Source organism: Eleutherodactylus coqui, chromosome 4 (assembly GCF_035609145.1).
Source record: "Eleutherodactylus coqui strain aEleCoq1 chromosome 4, aEleCoq1.hap1, whole genome shotgun sequence".
Classification (NCBI taxonomy): domain Eukaryota; kingdom Metazoa; phylum Chordata; class Amphibia; order Anura; family Eleutherodactylidae; genus Eleutherodactylus; species Eleutherodactylus coqui.
Genome location: NC_089840.1, coordinates 82,278,372 through 82,296,932, shown reverse-complemented (window position 1 = coordinate 82,296,932; position 18,561 = coordinate 82,278,372). Strand labels below are relative to the sequence as shown.

Here is an 18,561-nt window from a genome sequence, read left to right as displayed (position 1 = left end):
GGCTCTTTGATGTGCCGGCTGCGGCGCAGCCGGTGCATGCGCAGACCGAAGACGGCGGCCAGGTGAGTGCGTGCCCCGCAGAAAATTAGAACATGCCGCGGTTTGTTTGCCTACCCAGGCGGCCTACCTGACATGAAAAAGACTGTTCTACTGGTTTGCGTGAGCCGGCTGAAACTGCGCATGACGACGTATCTCACGCACACGCTCATGCAGACTGTGACTGAGATGGATGGATGGATTGATAATCCCGCTTTGTTTCATAGCTGGGTTGTGTATGAATTGCCACCCATACGCAATATATTGCGTTTGGACAGCGCTGCTTATGCTGCCCGTGCAAATGTTTAGGGCTTACCCTGCATGGTACGGCGAGAAATAGAGCCCCCTGCCATCTATTTCTCCTGCGTAGTGACACACAACCTTGAGACGCTAATGTGAACAGATCACTGAAAGTCCATTTACTTTCATTGACTCATTCACCATATGTCACGTCACCATAATTTATCGTGGTCATGTGAACGAATCCTTAGACTGTGGTGCTCCTAGTTGGTGACCGCTTCCCCTTGAAGAAGACATGTCACACCCTGTATGCAGGCTGCATACACGCACAACTGTATCCCCGCTAATTCCATCACCGATTCCATTTTTTGTTCCAGCCCTTCTATTTGGCTACAGTCACTATTGTTACTTTTGAAGCCCAAAACTAGTCCACCGCCAAGTGGGAGCTCTCCATCGCCCCATGTCAAACGTCAGCGATTGACACCGGACAGCAGAGACTACCAACTAGTGTCTACAGAAGTACCAGGGACCATTGTATGCAAAAGAGGGGCTAAAACAACAAAAAAAAAGTTTTGATTGCGTCGGCAGCGCGTTGTTGTATAGGTAACAGCCTGCCCCTCTTACTTTCTTGCCAAGTCTTGGTGTTGTCTTGGGTTTGCATGGGTTCCTCTGGTTGCTCTCCTACACTTGCAGGCCACTGAATCATTCGCCAAGTGTGGCTGTAATAAGGTTGGTTTGGAAGCCTTTTGGGAGAGGGACTGATGCCGGATCTAGTTTGTTGGAATATGCAGGCGCCATCTTGGCTGGCGGAGATGGGACAGGAGGGCTGCTTAAAGATGTAAAGAAGTTACCTAAAATCCGGTATTGGAGCTATTCAGGTAAAATGTAGCAAGTGTGCTGTCAGGCGATGGCCACCATGGGGGTCGTAGTAGCTTCATACAAAGGTGGGCATAGTAAGCGGAGGGCTGGAGCAGTCAGCCGCACTGTAATGAATGGGCCCGGAGTGACTGTACATCCGCGTGGCGGCTGACTGGAAAAGACTTGCTTTTAGGATGAATAAAACATTCTGGCACGCCGGAGCGAATCTCGTTGGCAATCACATTACTAATTGCAGACTTTGCTTGAGGTATTTATAGCACATCTATCGATTTGCTGCTTATCTAAAACTACGCGATTCGTCAGAAAACAGATTTGTGGTCCTAATTGCCGTATATGGAAATGGGCACCCCGGGCCGGTGTACAATTAACATATTGGGGTTTGAGCCGCTACGTAATCGGCATTCTGGCGCCAGCATTACTCTTACAATGAAGCTGCGATGCTCTGCAGGGTTTCCTCGTTATAGTAAATAAAAAAAAACTATCTAGTGGTGGGAAACGCAATTCGCCAAAGATATTACACAAGCAAATCCTGCGCAGCCCATTGAAATCACCGGGAGAGAGAGATAATTAAAAGCTGCACTGCAATGACTGAAAAGCGGCACAGCGTCTGCCGGAAGCTTCGCCTCGCCGTGTAATGACGCCGGAGAACAAAGCGGCTGGTGTTTGTATTTACAGCGCCCTGTACACAGGTTACATCTGACACCGGCCCCGTTATGACACCCAGCAGACGCTCTGCGCTGTAATTTAGGCTCTTTACCTTCTGCTGGCAGATGGCGCGTTGTAACGCCATACGTTTTTGAAGGTCGTTATGAATGAGAGACAAGTGAAATAGTCTCCGCCGGTGGCGTGATGGGATTTATCACAGTACGGAGGGCTCCACACCGGTCATACACTGAGACCTCTCCGATGTACTGTTACACTATTATACTCTCAGCAGCATTCAGCTTTCTTTTACCGCCACGGGAGCAGAAAAACGGAATTCTGGAATGACGGAATCTAATGGAACCGGAAGGACCTCACTGACTATAATGGGGTCTGCTCGGCCTCTGTCATGCCCACCAGCGGTTTACTAGACAAAATGGCACAGCATGCTGCCCTGTTTTTGATTGGCAGTTCATGCCGCATCCGTGCCAGGAACTAGTCTTTGATGCAGATGCGGGGTTATCCTAGGATCATGTCTGTTACCAGAGAACGTTCCTTGTACAGGGCCAACAAAATGATGAAAGCCTCTGTACTTGCCTGCCCTCAGCCCCCTGCGATACAGCGCTGCAGCCTTGCCGATGTCCCAGCATTTGTTGTGGAAGATGACATTGTCTGTTGTCACCTGACCACTGCAGCCAATCGGTGTCTTCCTTCTGAACTCCTGCCATCAGCGCCCACATCCATGATGCCAGGAGTTCAGAGCAATGACTCTGCAGCGGTCAGGTGACACCTGGTGATGTCGCTCTTTACAACAAACGCCAGGAGATTGGTGGGACGGCAGCGCTGCATTTGATCCGGACAACACCTTTTATGACCTGTTTTTATAAACGCTTGCATTCCTTATTGAAGCATAATATTTACGTTCCTCAGTTGTTCTTCCTGGAAATGAAGAAATAAGTTGACGTTTAAATGTTGGTATTCATCCAGTTTTCACCTTGGCATTGCTTAGACGGTATTGAAAAGTGTATGAGGACATGCTGAACAGGAAGCATTAAAGGCCCTTTTACATGGGCCAGTGACTGCACTAGAGTGCGTTAGAATGCCTGTTTGCCTGACTGTTGTCCTTGTAAACAAGGCAGCAATCAAACGCTCATTCGTTGGCTGGTCATATCCTCTGTGCAGGCTAGAATAATACTCCCGATGGCACATTTGCCCGTATGAACTATGTGCTGCCCATAGTGATTAGTCTGATCAGCCTGTGGAAGAAGCCAACTAAATGAGCACCAATCTCCATGATCGCCATTGTTTAATTGGCATCTGTAAAACCGTCCCAACACCCGGTTATCAGCTTAGACATTCATTACCAAGAGGAATATCAGAGGGCTGGCACAATGCAGAGTTCTAAGATGATGCTCCAGGGTGGTTTTAATTGGGAACTTAAGTATTTACTAAAACAGCATATAATAAGAGCGGTCAGGTTCCCTGTAAAGGGGTTGTACCTAGATCCAAAGTCATCTCCTCAGTGGTTTCTGGAGCTGTCCTTGAAATGAATGGAGCAGCGGTGAGCATGCACGACCTCCACACCATTCATGCATGGTCTGTCGAGACTCTGTTCTCAGGATCGGTGATGATCCTTACAGTTGGACCTCCATCCTGTGGATGGGGATAACTTGAGATGCTGCTACAACTTCTGTAAATATACATGTTCAAAAACAATTTCCTGGAAAAAAAAAAATTTATTTTGAAAACCCATTGAGATCAATGAGGAAAAAATGATCAGTTTATTTCAATTTTACATCGTACGAAAACTAAGCAGAGAGACGGAAACCGTGAACTGAGCCGTAATGCGGGTGTGAAACCGCCCTAACACGTACATCTCTGCTTCACAAGTCTGGACACATCCTGTGGAATCAAACAGCAGCTTTTTTTCTTAATTTTTACTGTTCAAGAAAGTAACTCCTTTGGAGCTGCGACTAAATCTATAGAATGTGATGGAGCCCTGGGGTCATGGGCTTTATTTGGTTCAGGGTTACTTCCTAATTCACTGCACCCCTGATAATGTGTTGTAATATTAGGTGAGGACGTGCTGCTCGTTATGTAAGGTTGTCCAAGCGTTGTACGTAGAATAGCCACGCTGCCTTGTGTGTTGCTGAATGCACTTTGATGGTTACGTATTTTAATTTTCACAGGATGAAGGAAATATAAATGAAATTGCAATTACACACCATGTTAAGGAAGGATATGAGAAAGCGGACCCCTCACAGTTTGAGCTTCTCAAGGTACTCGGACAAGGCTCTTTTGGAAAGGTAAGCGTGAAGCTTCTTCCTGCCGTTTATGCCTTACATAGGCTTCAAAATTCAACTTGAATATCAGGCGGAAGGTCAGAAACCGCTATCTTTTCTCCTTAGGGAGAGCACATTGACGGTGAGTGAGGAGACTCAAAAGGCCATTCATGCTCCTCTGGGTAATATGTAAATAAGGGAGATGGAGCAATACCTCCACAGTGCCACCTATTGGAAGGCAGCATTCCTTCAAGTCCATGTTATGTCTAGTATCGATGGTGCACTTGTGGGGGTACCTTACATGAAATGTTACTGGCATAAAAAGCAGCCGGAGTGATAAGACAATACAGAAGGGTTCTTGGGAGATTTCAAATTCCCATAAGCAAAATAAGGGGGGTTTCACATCTGGATGGAGATCCGGCTGAAAATACCATCTAAAAGCCAAATAGTCAATGGGTCCCGCTCGGTGCTGTTCAGAACCGTTCGGCCACGAACATTCCCCTTAACTGCTCCCCCAACCGGAGCAGGAAATCAGAATCCCCAGCGAAGATGTGAAACCGGCCGTACATATATACACTAAATGGCCACATAAATAATGCGAGATATTTATCCCAGTGAAGAAACCCATGCTGAATTCAGGGTATGTCATGGATGGCCAAATCCGGAGCAGGTTAGTCCTGTTGGGGATACCGTGCTGATGTCCTCTACACATTTAATGCATAAGGTGAATTATGATGCAAGAGATCTGTCTGGCGTTAGCCGATGTTCCTGGATGACCGCCGTGAATCAGACGTTATTACTGAGGGAAGTGGTCAGCATGCGCTCGTTTAGGACTAACTCATTAGAGCACCATCTCTTGAAATCAATAGACTATTTGCAACCCTGAAGGAGCCAGATCCTCCAGAGGGGCTGAATGCCTTCTCCGTAGCAGCTAACAGAGGGGCACTAAGCGGGAGACCCTTCTGTTACATCTACTTGCTCAATAGATGATGTAGACGGCTGTTGTGTAAAGCTCCAAGAATATGACTTTAATAATTGGAGGCACGCAGAGAACAAACTGACCTTTGCCACTGCGAGAAATAAAATAGTCTCCGATAACTACATTAAAATGAGTTGTGACCCCGGGGCACGTCCGTGATTACAGGCTGCCAGCAGCAACACACCTGACATGGACATGGCAAATAAAGCCAGCCTGCCAACTGCGCTGCTGCTCCCCTAAGGGCCGCCGTCTCGGCCCGCTGACATTAGGAAATGAATCTTTGCACTTTTTTCTATTTGCTTTTAATAACCGCAGTGTCTTATCTTTTTATCCAGGTGTTTCTTGTGCGAAAAATCTCAGGATCTGATGCTGGGCAACTATATGCAATGAAAGTATTAAAAAAAGCCACACTTAAAGGTAAGTCAAATATCACGGCTGTGCTTCATAAGTGCAGTCACGTTAAAGTGTGTGTGTTTTTTTTTTTTGTTTTTTTTTTTAATGGCTGAAAATGCATTAAAACAATAAGCACTAGTCACCTGTTTCCTTGGTAATCAGCTCGGCGCTGGCATTCACCCCATACCTCTTTACAAACAGTTACCCTGCCAATCAGAGGCCACAGTGATCATGTGCCGTTCTTATGGCATCACCACTTAGATGCTGGGAGCCATGGTGCCAGGAGAACCGCTGCAGTGGTCAGGTGTACTTACTACTGCAAGGGCAGGTACAAATACCTGGTCATATTGGGTGGGGTGGGGGGTAATGGGTGCAGAATACTGATGAACAACCATAGGGGAAAGTGCGGTGGTTCCTCAGTATTTTGCACCGGTTACCTCCCCCATAAGGCGTTTTCCTTCTGCATGCTGCTTTTTTTTTTTTTTTTTTACCCATCCTCGGATCCTTGTATCAGTAAGTGTGGCTATTTTTCAATGATTTTTATGTGGATTTTTCGTGTATTGTTTGCAGCATTAAGTGATAGCCGCTCGTTTATAAAGACCTGGAACTGCAGCGCTGGATTGCGTGGGTAGTGCTTCATTTACTGTTTTGACACATTTGCAGCCATTTAAATATATCACACTTCAATCACCTTTTTTAAGGGTAAATACCCACAAACGGATTTCTACCGTATTTCCCGTGGTGGAAATCCGTGTGTGAATTCCGCAGCTATTAAGTTCTGTTGAACCTAATCGCTTTCTGCCTGCCAATGCTCACGTGGAATTCTACCACGGATTTCTGCAGTGGAAAATAAATCGCGGCATGTTCTATTTGCTGCAAAGTTACGCCATGGGAGGTCTCTATTAATATAGTATTAATGGAGATCACGGAATTCTGCAATCACCAGCAGGCACGTTTCGTTTTTAATCGCGGTACTGCCGCGGCGTATCCTGCGACGCTCGTGGGCATGAGCCCTAAAGGTCGGTTCATAGGCAGCTGCCTGATATTGTAGGTAAATAACCCCCCCACCCCCTTCCCATAACCGCACTCTTATTAGCAATCAGTTTGAGGTTTTGCAGAATAGTCCTGCGCAGCAAATGGTTCCTAACAAAACTGCTAAACCAGCTGAATCACATCAACCTCGTCTCTTTAGTGGGGACCACCCAACGGTTTGTCATACCCAATTATAGAGCGGACTGTTCTATTTGTGCACAGATATCGCAGATTTCCCCAGAAACGCGGCGTCCCTTTCCGGTAATTCTTACAGATAGAAGTTTGGCAGTTGTACGGGGTGTTTTCATGTGATCTGTGCTATGTCTCTGGGTGGAACCTCGTAGATCCGTCGTCATCTCCAGGATACTCTGTAAATATCTAATTCTGTAATATGATTCATGGGCTATATTGTAAACAGTGGTGCGTGTGCAGGAATGCGATCGCCACCATGGAGGGTACTTGTGTGTCTGACTCCAGTATTGCGCTGATGTTGCCAGTGCATCATTTCAGCTTTATCAGCCTTTAGAGCAACACGGGGAATTTCACACATGACTGGTAATGGATCATCAATAAAAGTACTTGGTGTGCTACATTACCCGGCCAACCGCAATGGATTGAAAGTAAATATGGACATGAGCGTATAGTAGAGAGACTCGCATAACGAAGATCATTGAATGTCATTATCAAAAAGTGCTTAGCACTCCTTGCTAAAAGCTAAACATCTGTTACCCCAGGCATGAAAACCAATATTTGCAATTGGTTGAATGGACCAAAGCAGTAGAATTATTTATTCATGTCGTTTACATAACGCCAACCTATTCTGCAGCGCTGTACAGAGACCATAAGGACTTGTTCACACTAGTGCCGTAGCATGCATTTATGGCTGCTCTTCCAGATTCGTTTTGGGGTGGCTACGACTAAATCTGTCTGTGAACCCCTTTTTGCTTTTATTGCGATCCATTAACCCCTTAGTGACCACCCCATAGTGTTTTTACGTCCTGCAGCTGCAGGACGTGTATGGAGGGAGGTAGCGCCGCTATCTCCCTCCATACAGCGCGGGCGTCAGCTGTTTATTACAGCTGACACCCGCAGGCAATAGCCGCGCTTGGCCGTTCGGCCGATGGCGGCTATTAACCCTTTAAATGCCGCTGTCAATTCTGACAGCGGCATTTAAATCCCCCGAACGGCCCCCCCCCCCCCCCCCCCGCTGTGAGATCGGGGGATCCGTGCAGGTGTCATGGCAGCCGGGGGCCTAATGAATGGCCCCAGGGCTGCCTTAGCAGACTGCCTATCAAGCCATTCACACAGGGTGGCTTCATAGACTGCCTGTAAAAAAGCAGTATGACGTAATGCTATAGCATTACGTCATACTGCAGGAGCGATCAAAGCATCACATGTTAAAGTCCCCCAGGGGAAAGTAAAAAAAAAAAGATCAATAAAGTTTTTTAAAGTTTAAATCACCCCCCTTTTGCCATATCTATTATTAAAAAATCTAAATCATAAAATAAAAATATGTATTTGATATCGCCGCGTCCGTAAAAGTCCGATCTATCAAAGTAGCGCATTATTTTTTCTGCACGGTGAACGTCGTCCGAAAAAAAAAATAAAGAACACCAGAAATGCATTTTTTTTTAGTTACCCTGTCTCCCAGAAAAAACGCAATAAAAAGCGATCAAAAATTCGTATGTATTCCAAATTGATACTATTGGAAACTACAGGACATCCCGCAAAAAATGAGCCATCGCTGAACTACGTCGAGGGAAAAATAAAAGTTATCGTGCGCACAAAATGACCGCAGAAAATAATTGAAAAAAATTAAATATCTTAAAAAAAAAAAAATACAAGTACTACAGCAAAAACAATACTATATAAGTTTGGTATCGTAGTAATCGTACTGACCCATAGAATTAAAAATATCAGGTCGTTTTTGTTGTAGTTTGTGCGCCATAGAAACAGGACGCACCAAAAGATGGTGGAATGTCGTTTTTTTTCCATTTCTCTCCGCTAAGAATTTTTAAAAAGTTTTTCAGTACATTATATGGAACAATAAATAGTGCCATTGAAAAATACTCATCCCGCAAAAAACAAGCCCTCATACAGCGACGTCGATGGATAAATAAAGGAGCTACGATTTTTTAAAAGGGAGTAGGAAAAAACAAAAATGGAAAAAAGCAAAAAAGCCCGGTCACTAAGGGGTTAAAGGGGCCAGTGTTTTTCGACAGCAATAATAGGCTGTGCTGTTCTTGCCATCAACCATATTGACATAATAAAGTCCAGCGGGGTCCAAATCCAGAGGAAATGTAAATATCTTGCGGTCTTGCCGCAGTGAAAAAACATGTGTTTTCTGCGGTATAAGCACAGCCTCAAAACCCGTGACACTTAGCCGCAGGTTTTGGAGCTGCTTCGCCGCATGCTTTGCTGTTGCAGCCGGCTCTCCTATAAAGAGAAACAAAGCCGCAATGGAAGAAAAAAGTACATGCTGCGTCACGGGACTCTGCACCGCAGCGCCGGCTTTGCCGCGATGGATTGTCCACCCTGTGGGGGGGGGGGGGGGGGGGGAAGAGAGAGATTTTTGACAAATCTCGTCCACATGGCTGGCTAAACCTGGGATTAGCGGCTGCAGGCGAATTTGCCGCAGCGAAATTCCGCGGCACATCCGCCCTGTGTGAACCCAGCCTTAGGGTCCTTATAGACAGGCAGACCAATTGCCCATACGAGTGTCGATTTGATGAAATAGCAGGTCTTCTGGCGGCAGTGACATCCCGTATACAGGTCACATGGACTAGTAATTCAGAGGCCCAGCACTGCACACTAGCCTACAAAAAGTAATTGGGCAACAGAACAAGAATCAAAAACTATTTATTTCCATATGTTAATACTTAGTGGGGCCTCCTGTGGCTCAAATGACATTAGATACTCTCCATGGTGTACGTTCTACTAACCGTCATTAGGGCCCAAGGAGGTTGCGCTAAGTATCAAACCCTTAGGCTGGGTTCACACAGGGCGGATTTGCCACGGAAATTGCGTCTGGAATTTTGCTGCGGAAAATCTGCCTCTGGCCAGCCATGTGGACGAGATTTGTCAAAAATCTCAACCACACAGGGTGACTAATCCGGCGCTGTGGCGCTTATTCCCCGGCCGCAGCCTGTCAATTTTTCTTTTTCCCCTGTTGCGGCCGTGAGCGCCTGCTGCAGTGGAAAAGCATGGGGCCAAGCGGCTCCACGGCTAAGTGCCGCGGGTTTTGAAGCGGCGCTTTCCTGGTGGAAATCTTGCATTTTTTTCGCTGCGGCCAAGTCACGAGATTTCTGACGGGATTCCGCCCAGTGTGAACCTAGCCTTAAGGAGCAGGGTGTTTTCGTCTTAAAAGAACAAACATTTCTTAAAGATTTTACCCACCTAGTGGTTTTTACTGCCCTATTTTTTTTTTTTCTTTTAGCTACCAAAATAATTTTTGCTTTTTTTTAACAGGGCTATTTTTTAAATCTTTTTCCTTTTTTTTTCTCATTTTTTTAAATCTTCTTTTACTGACTAGCTTTTTATCCCCAATAAAACTGGGGGGGGGGGGGGGGGGGGAGATTTGTTTCAATTTATAGTTTATTCTAGCACATACTTAAAAATATATATTGGAACTGGTTCTTTTTGTTTTGGACATTTTGATGTAAAATGTGTGTATATCTGGATTACAGGGCAACCGTTTTGGTTGGCATCGGCTTTGGGTCATTTTTTTTATTCTGTAATTATTTTTTTATTTTTTTTTTTTACTTCATTTTTGTACTTGTTTTACTATCTCTTTCCCCTATGAGGTCGTATATGAAATCTGTGCTTCATTCACATTTGTGCTGTTTTTTTTTCTTCTTTTTTTTTTTAATTTCAAACTTTTCCCCTGTAACTGGGGCTCTTTTAAATGCCAGCCAAAAGGAAATCAGAAAAGCATTTAAGCTAATCGGTGGCTTTTAGTCTATCCTGCTCATCCTATTACTTTTTATTGCATTGATCAAGAGGAAAAAAAAGCATTTGTAAAGTAGCTGCAAATCCAAATTGCTCAGTTCAGTATAAACATAATTCAGCCAGGCCTGGATAAATGTGAAGTCTGTAAAGCCATCAGCCGCTCACTATAGGGGGATGTTCTTGCAAGCCGGTTGAGGATCGATCGATCGTTTTCTTCTTTTCCTTGGTGATCACACCGATGTCCGCCCGCTCCCTGTCACATGCAGCGCCAAGCATTAGCAGAGGGTAGGAGCAAACTCCCCTCCCTCTAGTCAACTTGATAAGAAGGTTTTGTTCAAAATCGAAACTCATTAACAGGCGTGGATTAACCCAAAATGGGCTAAATCTCTGGGTTAATGTGTCCTAGTACCTAAGACAGGTTACTGGCTCCAGATAGCAAGCGCTCTATTGACGTCTATGAAAATCGTTACTGTTGCCACAATAAGTCATATTTGTTGAGCTCTTTAGATTGTTTGTATTTTGCAAACCGCTGAAAGTTTGTAAATGTGGCGAATAATTCTAATTTGCAAGGGGGAGGGGGGGGTGTAATAATTGTGATTGCAACTGTATCTCTACATGTGAGAAGACAGAAATGGGATCTGCAGGGATGACCTGCCATGTGGATAGGATCACATTCCCACTTTAACGTGATATATATATATTTTTTCCCACCTGCAGTTCGAGATCGTGTCAGAACAAAAATGGAGCGTGATATTTTAGTGGAAGTTAATCATCCGTTTATTGTCAAATTGCACTACGGTGAGTAATAGATTGTTGATGGACCCGCACCAGCTGCTACAATGTCACGTAATGCGGCGGCTTCTTATTAAGAGTTACACTTTATGCAAATGTTACAATAATCAGCGGCTATTAGCCCCCAGGAACATGTTCGGTCTGCCTGAGATTTGCTCTACTAAATGTTCTCTTATTACAAGGGCTCTGAACTCCACTTAGATGTTACACAGGCGGCACTTCAGTGTGAATGCTGCTCTGCAAGTAGGAATAAAGGCAGCTTCTATTCATTCCCATCTTTTTAATTACTGTTTTATGCAGATGGTACTTTGCATAAAATATAAATTACAGGTTATTGTTCATTTGCAAACTTCGAGATGTAACAATAACAGAAACCCAAGCAGGTAGTTGATATTGTCATTTATAGAGGGCCTGTCATCACTCCTGACACATCTGTGTTAGTAAATGCATACATCATGTTCACGGATCTCTGCATTGTGCCGTTCCTCCGAGAAAATGATGAATAACTTGTCAGCTGGGGGTTCCCGGTTGGGGATTGGGTGTCCCCTGCGCAGGCTCACAATGATTGGGCAGACCGTGTAGGGACACAATGGGAATGATAACACACAATAATCCATATATTCATAACTATTCAAGAGGAATAACAGAGGAACAGCACAACACAGGTTAATGAGAACCGATGCTCCAGAATGATTTCATGGACCATGCAAGTCCTTAAAGGGACCGTCTGGTTTCAGAGCAAAATTCTGTCCTGAGACTGAAGGAAAAGGTATATATTATCTGCCCTTGTTCTTCTCTGCCTTTCCTCCAATCCACCAGTTCCAGTCCCTGTTTTTGGTTGTACAAGTTGGCCACTACCATTTTCTATCTAACTAATGCACACTGCGCACTGCTCTCTGATTGGCCAGTGTTGATCAGGAAAGCAGTCTTGGCCAATCACAGAGCAGGTATAGTGTATTGGTGGTTGAACACTATTGGTTTATTATGGGATTCAGGTTATCTGAAGACTGTTCGTCATCTTGAACTGTTTAAAACAGGACTTGGATCTGGTGGATTGGATGAACCATGGAGGAGGACTAGTACAGGTAATCTACTCCCTCACCATCCCCAGTCCCAGGACAGAAGTTTGCATAGAAATTCAAGAGTCGCTTTAATCAAAACAGAAGATAGAACTGATAGGTCGTCTTTATAGCGTGAGCTACTTGGTTAACTCTAAGACTCCTCATTCTCTAGTACAGCCTTACAGCATACCATTCTTGGCGCTCAGCAACCCCATACACATGTCCCTTCACAGATCACGTATGCCTAACAGGTCCTCAGCAGGACCTATCAGATGTAAACGCTAGGACCTGCTGTTCGCTGTGATAAGTGGGCTCCACAGCTATTTGCCACACTGCAGTCTTCACTAATCCTTTAGCAGCGCATCTGCAGTACTGAAAACGACATGTGACTTGGTGTTGGTGCTGGTCAGACCGGGACAGGAGCGTGTGATTCTGTAAGGACTTACTAGAAAACGAGTGATTTTTGAAATTAAAGGTGTTTAAATTGTTTGCCAACTACAGGCCCAACTTATTTAGTGCCTCATTCACCCGGCAAATGCCCAGAGTCTAGTATATGTTGGCTAACTTTGTTTAGATGTATGAAACGGCATACTGTATATAGATGTACAGTATATAAAAATATTTATTACAATGGACAAATGGTACCACTTTATACCAATAGAGCGTCTCTGCGCTCTGGCTTCCCTGCTCAAGACCCTTATTTGTGAGCCGGAATATTGACTTTGTCAGAGCGGCTCCTGATCTGCCGCCATCGAGCTCCTTGCATTATATTAGGGCGTGCATGAGTGAGCGACTATTTACTAAGAGCGGGGCCTGCGGTGATCAGCTGACTTTTTTTTTTATTTTTTTTTTCTTTAATTGCTGAAAAATGCAGAAACAATTAAATTCTTAAAATACCATCCACATCTAGGTTTTAAAATTAATGTGTTTTTTTTTTTTTGTTTTTGTTTTTTTTTTGAAAGCTTGTGAACATATCCATGAGCATAAAGAAGCAAGGTCTCCTTCTTGCCAGCCAATGTATGTTACGTCACAGTCCAGCAGGGGGAGTTCCGATCTACTGCAGAGACTGCTCGTGCGCACTGTCCCTGCAATAGATCTGCTTTCCTTCCTAGCCAGTAAAGGCTACGTCACAGGAACGTGACCTTCACTGAAGAATGTGAGGAATGCAGAAGCTCAGGGAGGACATGCTAAGTAGACTGCCTGTGAATGAATAGGTTTAGACTGCCTGTGAATGAATAGGTTTAGACTGCCTGTGAATGAATAGGTTTAGACTGCCTGTGAATGAATAGGTTTAGAACTTTTTTTTTTTTAAATGACAAAACCCCTTTTTATCAAAGTCCAGAAGAATCTCACAATGTAAATGTATTTAAAAAATATATATGAATTAAATATCATAGTAATAGAATTCTAAACTGACCTGTACAACAACACACTACGCATTTTGATGACTGGCTCTTGTGAAAATTGTTTCTTTATCATTTCTAATCTTTTTCAGCTTTCCAAACAGAAGGCAAGCTATACCTAATTTTGGATTTTCTCAGGGGTGGGGATTTGTTTACACGCTTATCCAAAGAGGTAATTCATCCTTCTCTCTGACATGATTCAAGCTTTTCTTTGTCAGGCAAACTATTTTTTGTATGCTTTGTACACAGTGGGGAAAGCTGTATGACTGGAAATCTTGCATCCTGGGTTAAGCACAGTTCAAGTTTACGGCCTGGCAGGGTAGTAGTTAACGCAGCATGACGTAAACTTACGTCCCGTTGAGGGCTAACACGATCCCTGCTCTTAACCCATTACATGCCACGATCGATGTATATCATGGCGGTTCACTCCCTCTGTGATGTAATCTGCTCTCTGCGATTGGGTTGCCGTGCACTGTTGCCAGGGCCTGCCATTGCTTGTGATTGCTATTGTGCAATGCACTATCATAGCGATCAGAGCTTTTGCGGTTCAAGCCCCCTACAGGAAAAAAAAAAAGAAAACAAGCAAAAATACCCTGTTGGTATAATATATTAAGAAAAACAAAAGCCATATATTTTGGTATCATTGTATCCGTAACTACCTGTACAATAAATTGAACTCCCTATCCTGCACAGCAAAAACCATAATTTTTTTTTTTTTCCTCCAAAAAAACCCCCATAAGTGATTTTAAAAATCCCCAAAAAACTACAGCTTATCATGCAAACAGAAAGCCCTTAGGGCTCATGTCCACGGGCAAAATAAGAATTAAAATCTGCAGCGGATTTTAACTCTTCTTCTGCCCGCGGATCCGCACCCCATAGGGATGCATTGACCACCCGCGGGTAGATAAATACCCGCGGATGGTCAATAAAAGTGATTTTAAAAAAAATGGAGCATGGAAAAATCTGGACCATGCTCCGTTTTCATGCAGGTCTCCCGCGGGGACGGCTCCCGCGGGCTTCTATTGAAGCCTATGGAAGCCGTCCGGATCCGCGGGAGACAAAAATCATATTTTACTTACACGCTCCGGTTCTTCTCTTCGGCGCGGCGCCATCTTCTCTCAGTCGCGGCCGGATCATTTTGCTTCGGGCCGGTGCATGCGCGGGGCACGTCACCGACGTCATCATGCACATCCGCCGAGCCGAAGAAAGAAGATCCGGCTGCGACGAGAGAAGATGACGCCGCAGCGAAGAGAAGAAACGGAGCGGATGGGAGTTTATTCTCATTTATTCTTATTTTCAGCGCTCATGTCCGCGGGGCAGGAGGGACCCGCTGCAGATTCTCCATGGAGAATCTGCAGCGGATCTGATTTTCCCCGTGGACATGAGGCCTAAGGCCGCTAACGCATGCGCTTTTTACAGCGATTACCGCAACATTTGGAATGCATCTATAAGCCTCCCAATGATTTTAATGGGGCCTCGCAGACATACGCTCGAACACGGCATTTTTAAACGCTGTCTGTTCTATTTTGCTGTGATTAACGCATCTCATCACCCATCAGAATGATGGGATGCGCTAAAACCCGCAGTCGAAGGCAGTAACCAGTGTCCGAAAACGGCGGTAAAATCGCAGCAAAACGCTGCAATCGCTGTGTTTTGCTGATGCTATGTGTGAGAGTGGCCTAACAGAGCTTCGTCCATAGAAGAATAGTAATGGGACTTTAACTGCAATTATGTTTTAAAAAGTCTTTTGGTGCAAAAATAAAGAAAAAGCAAAAAAAAGTGCCTATCCAACTGCTGCTTTTGCTGGGTTCGGTGATTTACAATGGGATATGTACAATGGATGTGCTGATGGATGTTGTAATGTTTTTCTTCTGCCGCTAGGTAATGTTCACTGAAGAAGATGTGAAATACTATCTGGCTGAATTGGCACTTGCATTAGACCATCTTCATACACTTGGTATAATATATCGAGACCTTAAGCCAGAGAAGTAAGTACTTGTATATATGACTGGATGCATCCTCATATAAGGTCTTATGCACTGAATGGCCACTTGGTTTGAGACTCCCATCTAGTAGAGCATTGGACCTCCTTTGGCTTTCAGCAGCAGTGAAACTGATCCACAGAAAACTTGTTCATGTGATTTTTTATGTTGCACCCCGGGGGTCACATGTGTAACTTCTATACAGGGAAGCTTCTATTGTGAAAAGCCAGGGGTCAGTAACAACGTGACCATTCAGGATTTGAGAACCACTGCATATAGTAGATGCTTTGAGAGATTATTATTTTTTGTTTTTTATACCAGATGTTTTCCAGTATAGAAAAAAAAACCCCTCAGTTATTCATGGTCTCGCTTTACTGTTTTAAGATAAATCTTAGAAAGCAGAGAGCCTGGTTAGCTTTTCTCTGTAGAGATATGAAACAACATTGTAGGTTATCTGTAGGCTGCCTTAGATCCTGACAGTATGTAGTTTTAAGGACCACTCTGGCAAAAACACATTTTTTTTTCATCCCTGCCCCTTACCTAATTGCCGGTCACATTCTGGAGGTCTCCTCTATGTACTGCAGCCACTTCCTTGTAGAACAGCCCCCTGTCTGATGCTTATCGGACACTATCTTGAGCCTGAGATTTTTTACTTTAAATCAATCCCATGATGCCAAGCATTAGCTGAGGTTATACCTGCTGGGGAGAACAGTTTAATTATTACCTTTTATCTTCACCTAAATAAACTACAAATCACAAGTATTCAGGTAATACAAGAGTTTGAATTGTGATCTCCTCTGTTATACCTGTGTGATCATCATAGTTATCAGTAACTGTGATGGGATTAGATGTGTCACTCAATAGTTTGTCGTAGATCCATGTAACAATCATACAAAGTGAGAAATTGACTAGAAAATTAATCCACGACTCCCAAGTAGATCTGAGCTGGTCAGAACTGAGATCACATGACCATCTGAGGAAAAAGAGGTCAGGAGTTTGAGGCAGAAATAAATAAAATGACTAACCAAGGTAACACTAGCTCACTCATGTATACTGGGGGGATAGCTGCATAATGGATGAATTTAAATACAGCCGGAGTGGCCGGTTAATGATTTATGAAGCATGGTTACGTTTGTTTCGGAATTAAGGAAAAATGTCCAAAGCTTACCGATACCAAAATCTACTGTGTAATTTTTATTTTTTTCTTTCCATAGCATATTGCTAGACGAGGAGGGTCACATCAAGTTAACAGGTCTGTGCAAGTGACTTTTTGAATATATTCAATCATAAGATCTGTTTTTATGCCTATCGTGTTTTTACATCCTGCAGATGCGACCTCCCTTCATCCATCCCGGGTGGCGGCTGTTTCTTACAGCCGACACCCAGCTGAAACAGCTGTGATGGGTCCCGCGGTTCATCGGGGCTGTTAACCCTTTAAGTGCTGTAGTCAATTCTAATAGCATTTAAATACCCCGAACGATGTTCAGGGGTCCCTTGCGGTTTTACTAATTTAAAAAATAAATAAATAAAAATAAAAAGCTTTTGCTATATTTGTAATAAAAGAATCTAAATAATAAAACAAAAATACACATTTGGTATCGCTGCATCTGCAAAAGTCCGATCTATCACAGAAATGCGTTATTTACCCCTCACGATGACCGTCGCCAGTAATGCACTTTTTTGGGCACTCTGTCTCCAAGAAAAAATGCAATATAAAACGATCAAAAAGTTATAAGCATTCCAAAATGGTACCAACGCAAGCTACAGGACGTCCCACAAAAAATGAGCCCTCGTACAAGTATGTCGACGGAAGTATAAAGTTATTGCGCGCAGAAGATGGCGGCAAAAAATAATTTTTAAAAATTAAATATCTTGGGGAAAAAAGTTTTTTTGCTATACTGCTTGCATTTTTCTTAATTTTCTCTCCATGTAGAATTTTTTAAGTTTTCCAGTACATTATATGGTACATTTAATAGCACCATTGAAAAATACAACTCATCCTGCAAAAAACAAGCCCTCATACAGCGACGTCAATGGATAAATAAAGGAGTTAGGATTTTTTAAGAGGGGGGAGGGAAAAGCTGAAAAAAGCTTTGTCACAAAGGAGTTGAAGGGGTTGTCCCGCGCCGAAACGTTTTTTTTTTTTTTTTTTTTTTAACCCCCCCCCTGTTTGGCGCGAGACAACCCCGATGCAGGGGTTAAAAAAACAAACCGGAGAGTGCTTACCTGAATCCCGGCGGTCCGGCGTCTTCATACTCACCTGCTGAAGATGGCTGCCGGGGTCTGCTCCCTCCGTGGACCGCAGCTCTTCTGTGCGGTCCATTGCCGATTCCAGCCTCCTGATTGGCTGGAATCGGCACGTGACGGGGCGGAGCTACAGGGAGCCGGCATTCTGCACGAGCGGCCCCATTGAAGACAGCAGAAGACCCGGACTGCGCAAGCGCGGCTAATTTGGCCATCGGAGGCCGAAAATTAGTCGGCACCATGGAGACGAGGACGCCAGCAACGGAGCAGGTAAGTAAAAAACTTTTGATAACTTCTGTATGGCTCATAATTAATGCACAATGTACATTACAAAGTGCATTATTATGGCCATACAGAAGTGTACAGACCCACTTGCTGCCGCGGGACAACCCCTTTAAAGGTAATAGAGAATTGCACAAGTGACAGTTCCTGATTTTTTTATTTTTTTTTTTATTATAATATAGTAAAAGATTTTTTTATTACCTTTTTAATACTTTCTGTTCCAATAATAAGGTTTTTAATTTTTTTTTAAATATTTTGTTTCCCCCTTAGTCCCCATAGTGGACTTGCGATTGCTTGATAGACTGCCTATCAGATCGCGGTGTAATGCAACACTATCAAACCATACCACAGGTATGGCTTGATAGG

The 18,561-nt window shown here is 43.9% G+C and overlaps 1 protein-coding gene across 3 annotated transcripts in view; it reads left to right on the top strand.

Annotated features, from left to right (window-relative positions):
- The window catches only part of RPS6KA3 (ribosomal protein S6 kinase A3), a 134,289-nt gene that overhangs the window by 77,306 nt on the left and 38,422 nt on the right, over positions 1 to 18,561 (top strand). For all 3 annotated transcript variants that reach the window (XM_066599792.1, XM_066599791.1, XM_066599793.1), the window contains 6 exons: positions 3,987 to 4,103; positions 5,394 to 5,475; positions 11,149 to 11,229; positions 13,780 to 13,859; positions 15,569 to 15,675; positions 16,884 to 16,921. In XM_066599792.1, coding sequence (XP_066455889.1) covers positions 3,987 to 4,103; positions 5,394 to 5,475; positions 11,149 to 11,229; positions 13,780 to 13,859; positions 15,569 to 15,675; positions 16,884 to 16,921 — 505 coding nt within the window. The remainder of the gene's footprint in view (positions 1 to 3,986; positions 4,104 to 5,393; positions 5,476 to 11,148; positions 11,230 to 13,779; positions 13,860 to 15,568; positions 15,676 to 16,883; positions 16,922 to 18,561) is intronic.